This window comes from Artemia sp. Qi Xiang Cuo, chromosome 7 (assembly GCF_049724085.1).
Source record: "Artemia sp. Qi Xiang Cuo chromosome 7, ASM4972408v1, whole genome shotgun sequence".
NCBI classification, from domain to species: Eukaryota; Metazoa; Arthropoda; class Branchiopoda; order Anostraca; family Artemiidae; genus Artemia; species Artemia sp. Qi Xiang Cuo.
Window position 1 is genome coordinate 80,394,097 of NC_142800.1, and position 13,655 is coordinate 80,407,751.

At 35.8% G+C, this 13,655-nt stretch overlaps 1 protein-coding gene across 1 annotated transcript in view; it reads left to right on the top strand.

The window, feature by feature from the left end:
• Positions 1–13,655, top strand: part of LOC148950745 (SANT and BTB domain regulator of class switch recombination) — a 205,171-nt gene that overhangs the window by 171,854 nt on the left and 19,662 nt on the right. The window contains exon 7 of the mRNA XM_089091935.1: positions 4,676–4,783. Within this exon, the coding sequence (XP_088948061.1) occupies positions 4,676–4,783 (108 nt within the window). The remainder of the gene's footprint in view (positions 1–4,675; positions 4,784–13,655) is intronic.

Here is a 13,655-nt window from a genome sequence, read left to right on the forward strand (position 1 = left end):
GCCTTATCCCCTGGTATTGCATGTTAGGATGTATTTTTCTTTAATACATTGTTCTTTTTTGCTTATACTCTATTCTTTATAAGCCTTTTCATGTTTTATTTTTTTGTTTGTCGTGTTTTTTAAAACTTTTCTTTGTTTTAATATTGTTTGTAAATTTGTTTGAATTAATAAAGCTTTTATTTACTGTAAGCTTAATCCTTTAGATATATTGTTTAGCACAATCAAGCTGTTTACATAGTTTAAGCACTCCTTCTGTCTTTTATCGGTAAAAACACGTTAAGAACAATCAACAACATTATTTGGCATCGCCCCCTAAAAAGTATTTCTTAATGAAGAGGTATACTTTCTGGAAATAGATTGTTTTCAACTGCATGCCAAATTTGGCTATAAGCACGCCATTCTAGCATGCTTGGAAAATTAGAAATATCAGGTGTCGCCAGATAGGTTACTTCTAGAATATATTGATCAGGACAAAATACTAGGAATAGCAGTTTAGTTCTGTTGCTTGTAGCGTTGTTTCATTGAATTGGAATTGACCTTTCGAGTCCTAGCGAGGTCAAAGAAAGAAAAAAGGTTTTGAACATTTTCGGCGAGATAATAGAATGCCAAAAAAGTATTATATGACAGTGATGCGTGCACAGCAATTGCGTAAGATGAGTGCCGTCATTACGTAAGGTGTGTGCCGTCGTTAAGTTACAAGCGGGGATTCTCCATGGGTTCTCACAGTGTAGCTTGCACATACGATGGATTCATCCATATTAGACCTGGTCATAGAAATCCTGGGTGTCTTCCAGCAAAAAAAATTGTCAAAAAAGGCTACAAATGGAGACAAAAGGTGGTTGTTAGGGGAAGTATTGGAAGACCTGGGAAGTGTCGCGGGAAGTCTACGAGCTAGAAACAGGGCTGCGCTTCAATTCTCCTCGGGTTCCTGGAGTCTAGCTTGTCACATACGATGGCATCATCAATATTAAACCTGGTCATGGAAATGCTTGGTGTCTTCCAGCAAAAAAAATTGCCAAAAAAACTACAAATCGAGACAAATGGCGGTTGCTAGGGGAAGTATTGGAACCCCTGGGAAGTGTCACGGGAAGTCTACCAGCTAGTAAAAGGGCTGCGCTTGAAATCCTATACTATTTTCCTATCTGTGCCTTTAAAATCCTACGCTATTTTCCTACGGACCTATTTAAAGCGCGAGGGTGTCTGGCTAGGTGTGTTCTCTTTAATAGAACAGATGGGCTAGTAACCCTTATTATTGCTACTTGTGTATTATACCGATCACACTCCAATTCCTTATATATATATAAGAACTAGAATTGTTCCAAATTTGAGCAGTAGCAACATCTGTAGCTCCCCAGGTAATATTTTCTTGGGTAATAGTTCTTCTATTTTAATGAAAATGTCACATCCACCTCATTTTGAAAATTTGTAACAAGGGGATCTGCATCCCCTATTGTAATAGCTTTGTTGGACTCACCAGTGAATTTATCTCTTTGTAAAAATATATATATATTAATTGCTTATAACTTCCTTAATAGCGGAAGCTAATTTTAGTCTTCTCACAGACTTTTGTTTTTTGGGTTTGGAGTGGAGGTGTATTTCCCAAAATTTAAAGAATTCTAAGACGTTTAGAGTGGAGCATGTGAGTTTATGTTGGAATTTTTTGGATGATGACCTGTCATTAATGATTCAAAAAGAGAAAAATTATGGTTTACAATTAAAGAGTAAAAGAGGTACGATACAGGATTTAGGGTTTCGGAAGCACGAAAAAATCCTTATTTAAAAATACAAAAGCAAAAAAGTCAAAAGCAAAAAAATGTAAAGAGTTCAATTTGACCAATATGAAAATTAGCTGTCTTAGCAGTGAAATTTGAAAAGTAAAAATAGCCTCGTAAGAAGAAATAAAAGAAATACGAGGAGACAAGATTGTAGCAGGGTTATGTGCAGATCTATCCCGTTTGTAGGTAGTTTTATTCTTTCTTTACTATTTTAATAAATGGGCATTGACAAAAAAAAAAATTAGCCTCGTAAGAAAATATTCGATGAAAAAAGGTGATTAAAATGTGCCAAAGGTCGGCGAAGATCTTTCGTACTTGCTACCAGGATTCTCTTTCATTAGTATTTACGCACATATATTGCATTTGCTGCTAATATTTTAGTTTTCTTTAGTGTCAGAGTAAAATCACATTCGAAGGAAAATTCGCAAAACAACGTTCGTAAAATCTGCGTTGAAACAAATGACAAATTTCATCAGAGATGATTTGATTGTAGAAGGGTGTGGCACAGATTTTTCACGCTTGTTGCTAGGATTAGTTTTCATTACTAATTAGCTAAAATCGGACTTAAAAGACAGATTAAAAATAGACATGAAAAACCTATAAAATGTAATATTAGTCTGCGTTTGTATCTTGCATTGTATTCTGCGTTTGTTTTTTCTGGTTGTTATTATTCTCGTTTCTCTCTTCTTTACGGTTTTTTATTATTTTTTCATGATTAGCCCGTCTGGTCTCAGAAATTATTTATCACATTAAGTCATTATAAAGATTGGAGGAGGGAGAAAGATACAGTTTAGAGTGGCAAACACTAGTAAAATCCTTATATTCATACTATTTTCCATTGATTAGAATTTTTTTTATTGTCGAAGGGCATGACCTGAACCTTTTGTGTCATTACTACCACCCTTTAAAAGAATCGTTTCAACTCAATTTAGGAATTTTTAAAAAAGTAAGCTCCATCCTCAATACCTCAATAGTAATCAATGGAAGTTTTAGTTCTTTCTTTCAAGATTTCTAAATTTCTTCCATAGTTTCGCATAAATCACTGTAAATTTGCGTGCTGTGGTGTATTTTCAAAACTCATCCTCCAAACTTCTATGCTTCAACATAAACATTCTACGATGATACACAAGAACTATACCCAGCCCTGGATGCGTGGCCCTTCAGCAAGGAAGTGCATGCAGTGGGGGGTTGGAAGCCAGCCATCCTGTGCTTATGTACACCCTTCCTGCTTACCTTTCCCAGATATCTCCAGTGTACCCATTTAGAGCTGGGTCGAATATGGCTGAGCTTACAGAGTCACGCCGCTGAACCTCGTCCCAAACCAAATAATCGGCCAGGCCAGGAATCGAACCCTTGCCCCTCGGAAAACGGATTCCCTACCCAGCAGGACAACCACTTAGCCAGGACGGCTAAGAGTCGCGCACCATTTCTTATTTCTGGAGAGACAAATAGCCCCGTAATAAAACTTGATGCTTTGAAAACATCCAGTGAGAAATTTTGAGCCAGTGCAAACAACAAGTAAATAAATTGCAGGTGCTCGGTTCTTCTTAGTGAAATCTTAAACCAGTAATAAAACGAAAAGCTTTCAAGTCTTTAAGTATACACTCTGAGACCAAGGCCGTATCCAAGGGGGAGGATATAGGGTTTGAGCAATATAGTTTTTGAAATCTATGATGTGCTCATGTGAAGATCAAAGGTTGGAGGGAGATGAGGGAGACAAGAAAATATCATACCTTTAAACTCTAAAACTTGTAAAAACTCAAAACCAGCATTCATCATACATCAAAATACCTCAAAAAGTTGCCTCTCATAGTCCTTTTCCAACTTAGGTTTATTCGAGCCTCCTTGAGTCCCATCCAACTGTTTTAGTCCCTCCTTACACGGCAAATTGGCCAAAAAATTTGGAGAGGGAGTATAATATGCGATTTCAGCTGAATAAATTTCAAATTAAATACTGTTGGATCAAGAAACGCAATTTTCTAAGTTTTTTCGCATCGTGAATGGCGGATAATTTTTATTGATTTTTGAATAGTCTAAAGATAAAAAAGTAGAAGATTCAAAGTTTAAAAAAATTCTAAAAATTAACATTCTTAGGTTTAATATTATATTAATATCACATTTAATATTATATAATTCATTATTATTATTATAACTGATTAGTAATTAAAATTAATTATATTATTGCAATTAATTATATGATTAATATTACCCAAAAATAGAGGGAAAAAAAGAAAATAATCAGTGTTTTTAAGGGATTGGGAAAAAGTCTCCTCAAATATATCAAACTTCTTACTAGCACAAGTTAAATTATATTCACAATCGAAAGAAAAAAAAAACAGAAACAAGAATTTCACATTATATGAAAAAAATGGGGTTAAAGGATTTAATTTTTTTCAAGAGGGAACAAAGGTTACGATTAGAAAAGAAGTCACAAATTACTTAGTATGATAAATAAAAGTTCAAGTAAGGATAAAATCCTTTTAACAGACTGTGATGATGCTAACAGTGATAGAAATTCACAAAAATACCAGATATTTCGGTCACATATGCAGTGACCGTCATCAGTAGCAAAACTCCCGTAAAAACTGGTGGCGGAGTAAACAAAACTGGTGACAGAGTTTTACTCTGTCACCAGAGTCAACAGTAAGAGTTTTAATGTTTATTAATAATTTATTACCAATGTATTCTAAGTTGCGCAAGTCGGATTCAAAAATCAGATCGCCTATTCAGTGTCCTTGGTCCTTTAAAGTACATTACACCGTTAGTTATACAAATTCTTTGTTTATTTTGTTTTTATTTCCTAACTGTCTTTTAAGTAACACAGTTTCATCTGCAATTTAAGGATCATATTAAGTCATTTAATTTTAAAATGTGTTTTTATATATCTGATTTAACTTCAGTCCAGATTGACGACATTAACCAATGGGGATCACTGGAAAAGCCGGAGACTAGATTCCTTGTTCCACTCCCAAATATTCCTTGGTTATTAGAAGACCTTAGCAGCCAAGGTAAGTTGATGTTAGCTATATGGCACTTATAAGAGGACATTTCAAGAACCAGGAGTTAGGAACCTCAAGCGATTCATCTGCCTGACACTTTGGCCAGCAGTGCTCTGGGAACCATCATGCTTATTTTAAATAGGGTTCATGGCTTTCTAGATTATATAATCTTATTAGGATTTTTCTATTTATTCATTTTTATGATGGTGTACAAAAACTGGAAGTAGAAATACTCGAGTGGTTAACAAAGAAAATAATAAATAACACTCTCAAAAAGTAAAAAGAAGTATCTGCCTAGTTCTTGAGTTTTCTGTTAGACCCATAGAACCCTTAAATGAATTGATTGTATCTTAAATCCTCCAACTTTGACCTCATTTGCTCTTCGTAGAAATATTATATATTCCCAGAGAGAGAGAGTTTTACAGAATCAAACCTTTGTCTGGTGTCTCGACCCTTGATACCAAGAGGCCATTTGGTAGCACAGATTCCCAACAGCTCCTTCAAACAGACATAATATAGCTTTCTGAATCATTTTCATTGCATGATTCCAAACTTAGAAATAAGAACTTAAGCGCTTAGAATTTAAGTGCTCCGTGTAGACTTGAGAAGATGTGTTAGTCCTCATTTTCCATTCGTTCTGGGACCATTGAATTTCCCAAGGCCAAAGTAATTTCAATAGATTACAGAGTATGAAACTACAGCTTGAGATTTTACAACTTGACAAAATAAATATTGTATTGACATTTTGACTGACGAATTTAGACGCTTCGAAGTGGGTTTACTTATTAAGAGTTTCAGGACCTCATACCCAAAGGGTAGGAAACATAAATTACGTGATATACAATTTATTTACCCAGGCAGAAAGGATGGGGTACATAGAGTGGGAATAGGGCTGATGATGAACAAGGAAGCTGTTAATTCGTGTTTTGGTTAGGAAGGTATTGATAATAGGATACCAGTCGCTCATTTACGACTAAAAACTACAAGGCATCAGTCATAGCAGAATATACCCCTTTAGAACCGACTGACGGAGATAGTTGTAACTCAGATGAATTTTACTTACAGCTATAGAAGTAAACAGAGAGGGTCCCCGGGTAGAAATATAGTGTTTTAATAGGAGATTTTAACACCCAGGTCGGTAGAAATAGGGGCAGATGGTATCCTAGCCTAGTTAAATTTGGTGTAGGAAAAGAAAAGAGTAATGGCCACAGACTGCTACAATTTGTAGGTATAACAATTTAGTTATAACAAATAAGTTTTTGGTCATAAAATGGCCCAAAAGTGAACATGGTTTTAACATGATGGTAAAACAGCTAACATTATTGATTATGTTATTGTAAACCGAAAAATGGAGGGATCAATGCAATATACTAGGGTATAAAGGAGTGTTGTTATTAATGTTGAAAGTAAAGATCAACATCTAGCAGTGCCAAGGGCTAATTTAAAGCTGAAATTTAGGAAGAGTAACCATCTTCTAGGAAGCTTAGACGTTGATAGACTCCAGGATTGGAATTTAAAAGAAAATTTCCGGGAAAAGTTGAATACTAAACTGGAGAGTTTGAAATTTGACAATTCAGAAGATAGAATAGTTTTTAGAAAATAATTTTTGAAGTTGCTGATCGTTTCTTTGGGAAGAAAGTTAGGAACACAGGTGAAAATGCTAAATGTTTAATATAGAGGAGGAGGGGTTTGTACAAGAATTACCTACGTGATAAATCATATGAAAATAGGAGAAATATAAAGCAAATGGCGAAACCATTCAAATATTTGAACTAAGAAGGTGTGAAGTGGAGCCCAGGGATAAAATTGTCCAAGATCCAGAAGATGCAGCCAGACGGCATGATTATAAAATATTTTACAGGCATGTTAATAAATTGAAAAGGGATTAGTCAATCTGGACTTTTCTCAGTTAAATATAAGAACGGGCCAAAATTAGCGATAAGGATATTGTTAAATAAAGATGGGTAAAACGTTTTGAGATTATGCTAAACCGTGATAGTTACAGGGAAAAGTAGAGAGGAGTATGAAAAAAGTTTGTGACACTTTGCACGTGAAGGAAGCTATATTTTGTGAGGAAGAACTAGTGACTCTACTAAAAGGATTAAGAAATGAGGCCCCAGGTACTGATAGTGTGGTAAATTTCATATTTAATCAGGAGTTATGCAAGTTTTCATTCTGTCCCCATTTATATGGATCATTTTGGTGGGTTTTTCACAAGGAACGCAGCAAAGGCAATGGGAGAGCACGGAAGCAAATGGAGAAGTAAGACTTTTCTGGACTTAGATTATACTGATGATTTAGGCATCCTAGATGAAGTTGTTTGCAAAGTGAATGAACTTCTAGAGGTTTTTTGAGTTCAAAGTAAGATTTGAGGTTTGAAAGGTTTGAAAATTAATGTTAAGAAGACTAAGTCGCTAAGGCTAGGGATTAGTACAGATGAAAAGTCGATTTTGGGAACCATAAGATCGATCAATTTGACAGCTTCACGTACCTAGGTAGTATTATCATAGGCAGCGCAATAGCGCTGCCTAAGTAAAGAACGATGCTGGCACAATGTATTATTATTATTATTTTTCTTGGTTTTAGACCAGGGCCCGTCGTATCGAAGGGTTTGTTGTAGATACTTCGGAAATGGCTCATTCGATTGAAAATTGGAGTGGCTAGTGCCATTTTTAATATTCGAAAGTGATTGAAGGGCAACTAGCTCCACCAACGTCCATCATTCCCCCAAACACATCCAATCAACATTTTGATATAGCCATTTTGTTCAGCGTAGTTGATTTCCAGAAAGAAAATATATTTTTGAGGAGGTCACTCTGGGGCATATAAGAACGATGTTGGCACAATGTATTATTTATTATTTTTTTTTAGACCAGGGTACTTCGTATCGAAGAAGTTGTCGTAGAAACTTCAAAAAGGGCTCATTCAATTGGAAATCGGTGTGGCCTGTGCTCTTTTCAATAGTCGAAAGTGAATGGAAGGCAACTAACACCCCTTCGACGCCCACCATTTCCCGAAACACATCCAATCAAAATTTTGAGATAGCCATTTTGTTCAGCGTAGTTGATTTCCAGATAGAAATTATGCTTTTGAGGAGGACATTCCCCCACAGCCCTGAGGGCAAGGCTTGTAAGTTATGCCCTGGGGGGAATAAGGTTATTATAGAAAAGCGTTGTCGTAGAAACTTCAAAAAAGGCTCATTCTATATGAAATTCAAAGGGCTAGTGCCCTTTTTAATAGTCGAAAGTGATTGGAGGGCAACTAACCCCCCTCTAACGCCCACCTTTTCCCGAAACACATCCAATCAAAATTTTTAGATAGCCTTTTTTCAATGTAGTTAAAAGTTTTAGAAACTAGGTATTTGAGGATGATAACCTCCTCAGAGCCCTCGGGGCAAGGGTTGTAAGTTATGCCCTGGGGACATATAAGGTTCTTATAGATGTTGATTTTGTAGAAACCTCAAAAAAGGCTCATTCAACTGGATATTCAAAGGGCTAGTGCCCTTTTTACTAGTCGGAATTGATTGGAGGGCAACTAGCCCCCCTCTCACGCCCACCTTTCCCCCAAACACATCCAATCAAAATCTTTAGATAGCCTTTTTTCAATGTAGATAAAAGTTTTAGAAACTAGGTATTTGAGGATGATAACCACCTCAGAGCCCTCAGGGCAAGGGTTGTAATTTATGCCCTGGGGGCATATAAGGTTCTTATAGATATTGATGTTGTACAAACTTCAAAAAAGGCTCATTCGACTGGAAATTCAAAGGGCTAGTGCCCTTTTTAATAGTCGAAAGTGATTGGAAGGCAACTAACACCCCTTCCACGCCCACAATTTCCCCAAAAACATCCAATCAAAATTTTGAGATAGCCATTTTGTTACACACAGTTTGAAGTTCAGATATTCTCAGATAGCCATTTTGCTCAGCGTAGTTGATTTCCAGATAGAAACTATGTTTTTGAGGAGGACATTCCCCCACAGCCCTCAGGGCAAGGGTTGTAAGTTATGCCGTGAGGGCATCTAAGGTTTTTATAGAAAGCTTTGTCATAGAAACTTCAAAAAGGGCTCACTTGATTGGAAATTGAAAGGGCTAGTGCCCTTTTTAATAGTCAAAAGTGATTGGAGGGCAAATAACACGCCTTCCACGCCCACCATTTCCCCAAACTCATCCAATCAACATTCTGAGATTGCCTTTTTGTTCCACGCAGTTTAAAGTTAAGGAAATTATACCTTTGAGCAGGACACTCCCCCCACAGTCTACAGGGCAAGGGTTTTAAGTTATGCCCTGGGGTATATAAGTTTTTATTGGAATCTTTGTCGTTCAAATTCAAAGGTCTAGTACCCTTTTTAATAGTCAAAAGTGATTTGAGGGCACTTTTTCCCCTCTCACGCCCCCTTTTTCCCCAAACACATCCAATCAAAATTTTTAGGTAGCCATTTTGTTCAGCGTAGTTGGTTTCCAGATACGTACTTAATGTCACTACTGAATCAAACTTCTTAGCCCGAATCAAGTTTGAGGAGATTACACAAAAATTAATAAACCCTTCCAGAGGAATAAACTCCGTTTGGATTTTAAATTTAAATAGCAACTTATTATATCATAGCTAAAAATTTGTGTTTGTACTTTTATAAGGGCAAGTTAGTTGCAATCAGGAAAATTTCCTTGTCTGACAATGTTGGTAAGATTGTCTTGAAAACTACCACTGGGTCGCTAGAAATTTTTTAAGCACGAAGATAAGGGCAATGCCATATTCTCTTACTTGTATCTTTTACTGCAAAAAGAAAAATAGAAAAATGTGAAATCTTACAAACTAACTGTGGCGCACTAAAATTTCTTGTTTTGTAAATTGATTTTTTTTTTTTTTTACTTTCATTCTTACATATCATATTTAAATTCTTTTATATACTGTTTTGTATTACTTACAAAATACAATAGGTTTGTATTTTGTGGGTTTGTTTTTTTATTGCAATATCATTATCAGCAATCACCATGTATTTTGAAAGCTATCCTTTCCTATCTTCGCAATATGGAAAGTTTCTTCCAAGCCAGTCAATGTTTAGTCTATTTAGTTTCGGCAATTATGAAAAATTGAAAACTGGTCAGAAATTTTTTTCGAGCAAAATTCAACACCTTCATAATTAGATGATATTTATGTGGCAACTAGAAGGGCTGTGCCACCTCCTATAGTGTTACACCATTAGAAAACTGGATTTATATGAATAAAAAGACAGATTAGTAATTCCAAATCTAAAAAACTGGAGCCCCTATAATGAGTGTATGCAGGGGGGACAAAGGGGCAGCAAATTGCTCCTGTCCCCTTTGATTGGGACTTGCAGACGAAACGATTGTGTTCTTGGTTAAGAAATCCAAAGCACTGGAAGAAATTTTTTTATTTGTGTTAGCTTTGCAGAAGATTAACAAACTCTGCTAATATATAAAAAAAAGCATACGTACGCTAGATTCCTTTGTATGATCAAAAACTGGAATGAATAGCTGATTCCTTACGGCCAATGAACCAACTCAGCCAAAGATCATACTTACTAATCCTTGCTAAACATATGACTCGTCAATTTATTAAACCACGCTATTTGTGCTGTGTGCTACTCACCGGTTTTACATCATGGTTGAAATGACCTTACTTTACTAAATAGCGTTTGCAACACAGTAGACAGAATATACATGCTATACTCTCCACTAAAAATATATGACACAGATTTAAAACCACACAAGATTCATACTCCGCCTTCACGCACGCGCAATGACAATTTTTTACGATCTACGACTCACGGTGAGCTTATTAAAATTGAACTAAGGTTATGACGTTTATTGCCAGGGATGATACGCTCGGTATCAAATGTGTGTCAAGTTTGGAAAAAGAAGAAGCTACAGTCTACAGTGGTTTGCACATAAGCTGAGACTACAAAGCTATTATATTCTACTTTCAACAGGGAGCGGGAGCTAGGTATACCACTATAGTATGGGGTCAATATGTTCTGCGGGTGCCCTATCCCCTCATACAACAGGTGCCATATTCCAACGGGTGCCCTGTCCCACCATACAAGCAGGCCCATATTGGAGTTACTAGTCCCTCATATCCTTTCTCAACTTTTAACAAGAGCCTTAACATTTCCTTGGAAACTATTTTTCTCAATGATAGAATAATAGTACTCCGAGCACCCACACAGAACATCGTTTAAAGCGGACATTCTTGTCTCAATTTCTGCGATAAGGAATTTTTCACTAGCGTTGCCAAGATTTCAAGAAAAGTTCCTGTTTCATTTGTCAAGTATTTCTTTCAATATTTGAAGTGAATTTGAGGTAACAAGATATCTAATAAACGTAGTTTTGTTATGGGTTCTAATATACAATTGTTACGGATCTTTTCGTACTCTAATGGTATCGAGTCGATTATTGATTATTGATAATTGATTATTACTACAACCGACAGGGTATCATTTTTATCAAGAAGAAGGTTTACCGCTGATTCCTCCAATCCTGTCAACTTCATAGTCAAAGTCATAGATGCCGAATTGTTAACTATATTAGTAGATGGCGTAATGTTCACTTTTCCATCGATTCATTTTTAGCTTCTAAGCAGTTTTCCATTGATTTTATGAAATTTTTGTTTGAGGTATGAATCGAACGTAAGTCCCATGATTTCCTACGGTAAAAGAACAACACGTTACTCGACTAAGCCAACAAGTCATTAATGGAATTATGATTTTAAAAATATATTCTAATGCATTCAATGTATTGATTCCGGAACGTTGGCCAACTGATGTTAAGCGTCACCACGTCGTAACAAGTTATTTGTGTAATCGATTTCTCAATTGGATCAGTGATTTGTCTCCGGGCACCATTTTTGGCATCATCCTGAGAATATCCATACCACGATGATTCGAGATTCATACTGGACAGACATATTCTTTTCGACCACAATCATTGAATTTACACTTACACTATGTTATATGTGTTTATATATCATATATCATCTTTGGTTTTAAAAGCACCGCTTCCTACTACCCATTCTTGAACTATTGAATCCAATCCGTGAAATATTTTTGAACTTGGACCTTCATGAGACGGTAAAGAGCAATATGAAAACTAAAAAGTGCATAGAAACTGCTTTCCAATCTTAATAAAAAAACAGGCAAATCTTAATCATTTTTGATTCTGAACATTTTTTCTGACAGGTTTTTTTCTCATATCCTTTCTCAACTTTTAACAAGAGCCTTAACATTTCCTTGGAAACTATTTTTCTCAACGATAGAATGCCATTACTCCGAGCACACACATAGAACATCGTTTAAAGCGGATATTATTGTCTCAATTTCTGCGATGGGGAATTTTTCACTAGCGTAGCCAAGATTTCAAGGAGAATTCCTGTTTCATTTGTCAAGTATTTCGTTCAATATTTAAAGTGAATTTGAGGTGACAAGATATCTAATAAATGTAGTTTTGTTATGGGTTTTAAAGTACAATTGGTACGGATTTTTTCGTACCCTAATGGTACCCAGTCGATTATTGACTATTGATTATCACCTCAAATTCACTTCAAACATTTAACGAAATACTTGACAATCAAAAAAGGAATTCTTGTTGAAATCTTTGCTACGCTAGTGAAAAATTCTTTATCGCAGAAATTGAGATAAGAATGTCCGCTTAAAACGATGTCCTATGTGGGTGCTCGGAGTAATAGTATTCTATCGTTAAGAAAAATTACTTCCACGGAAATGTTATGGTTTTTGTTAAAGGCTAAGAAAGGATATGAGGAACTAGTAACTCCAATATGGGTCTGCTTGTATGGTGGGACAGGGCACCCGTTGGAATATTGCGCTCGTTGTATGGTGGAACAGGACACCCGCAGAACAGATTGACCCCATACTACTTATTTATCCCTCAGATTTCCAAACTTAGCTTAGAATGCTGATAAAATACGTATATGAAATATTGTTCTTAAAATTACATTAAGTATATATAAGTATAATATTCTTATTTAGTAGTTTGGAAGGTACCTATCCATTATTCAGAACACAACCAGGAATTTGGACTTGCAAGAACAGGCAAAACCAGTTTACAGCTGTCTGTATTCAGAGACAATTAGCTTAGGATCAATGGAAAACCCACGTTGTATTAATATTCTAATTAAATATTTATTACATAGAGTTGGTATTTTGGTTAGGTTATGTTACATTTTGCATGCAGTCCCGCTATGATAACCCCCCTCCCTAATGTGCAAATATACAGCCCCAATTATATACAGTCCTATCTATCTCCCAAGCGTCTCAGTTGTTTCAATCTGTTTACCTGTAAATTGAATCAACTTGGATGTGTTCTGAATAATGGACAGGTACTTTTAGGAATTTTTTGGAAAACTTTTGATTCTCAGCAAGCAAATGTTAAGATATCCTTTGGCAGCCTTTGAGGGATAAAAAGAAATAATTCTAAGCATTTTGCTTTTTTGCTAGATCTGATGGACAAAAAACTTCGCATTTTCAGAGTCAGCCCTTACCACATTTTTTTTAACATTATAGAGCTGAACTGAAGAAATTAATATTAAGAATCACCAGTAAAAGCAACAGCCTGATTCTGCAAGTACAATACAAAACCTCAGTTTTTGATCACTTTAGCGATAGATAATAAGCTTTTAATCTTCTTAACTTGGACCAATTACCCGGCCATGTCATGTAATACGCTCCGGTCTGATACAAACAGAGTTTGCATCTCCAATAGTTATGAAAGAAATTATGAATGGAAACAGAATGAGCTTAAGCGACACTACAGTAGCCATGTAGTAACCTCTTTAGCAAACTCACAGAGGACAACTATTGGCGATATGCTTTTACCATATTTTAAGACTGTTGTGTCTCATCTCTTGAGACA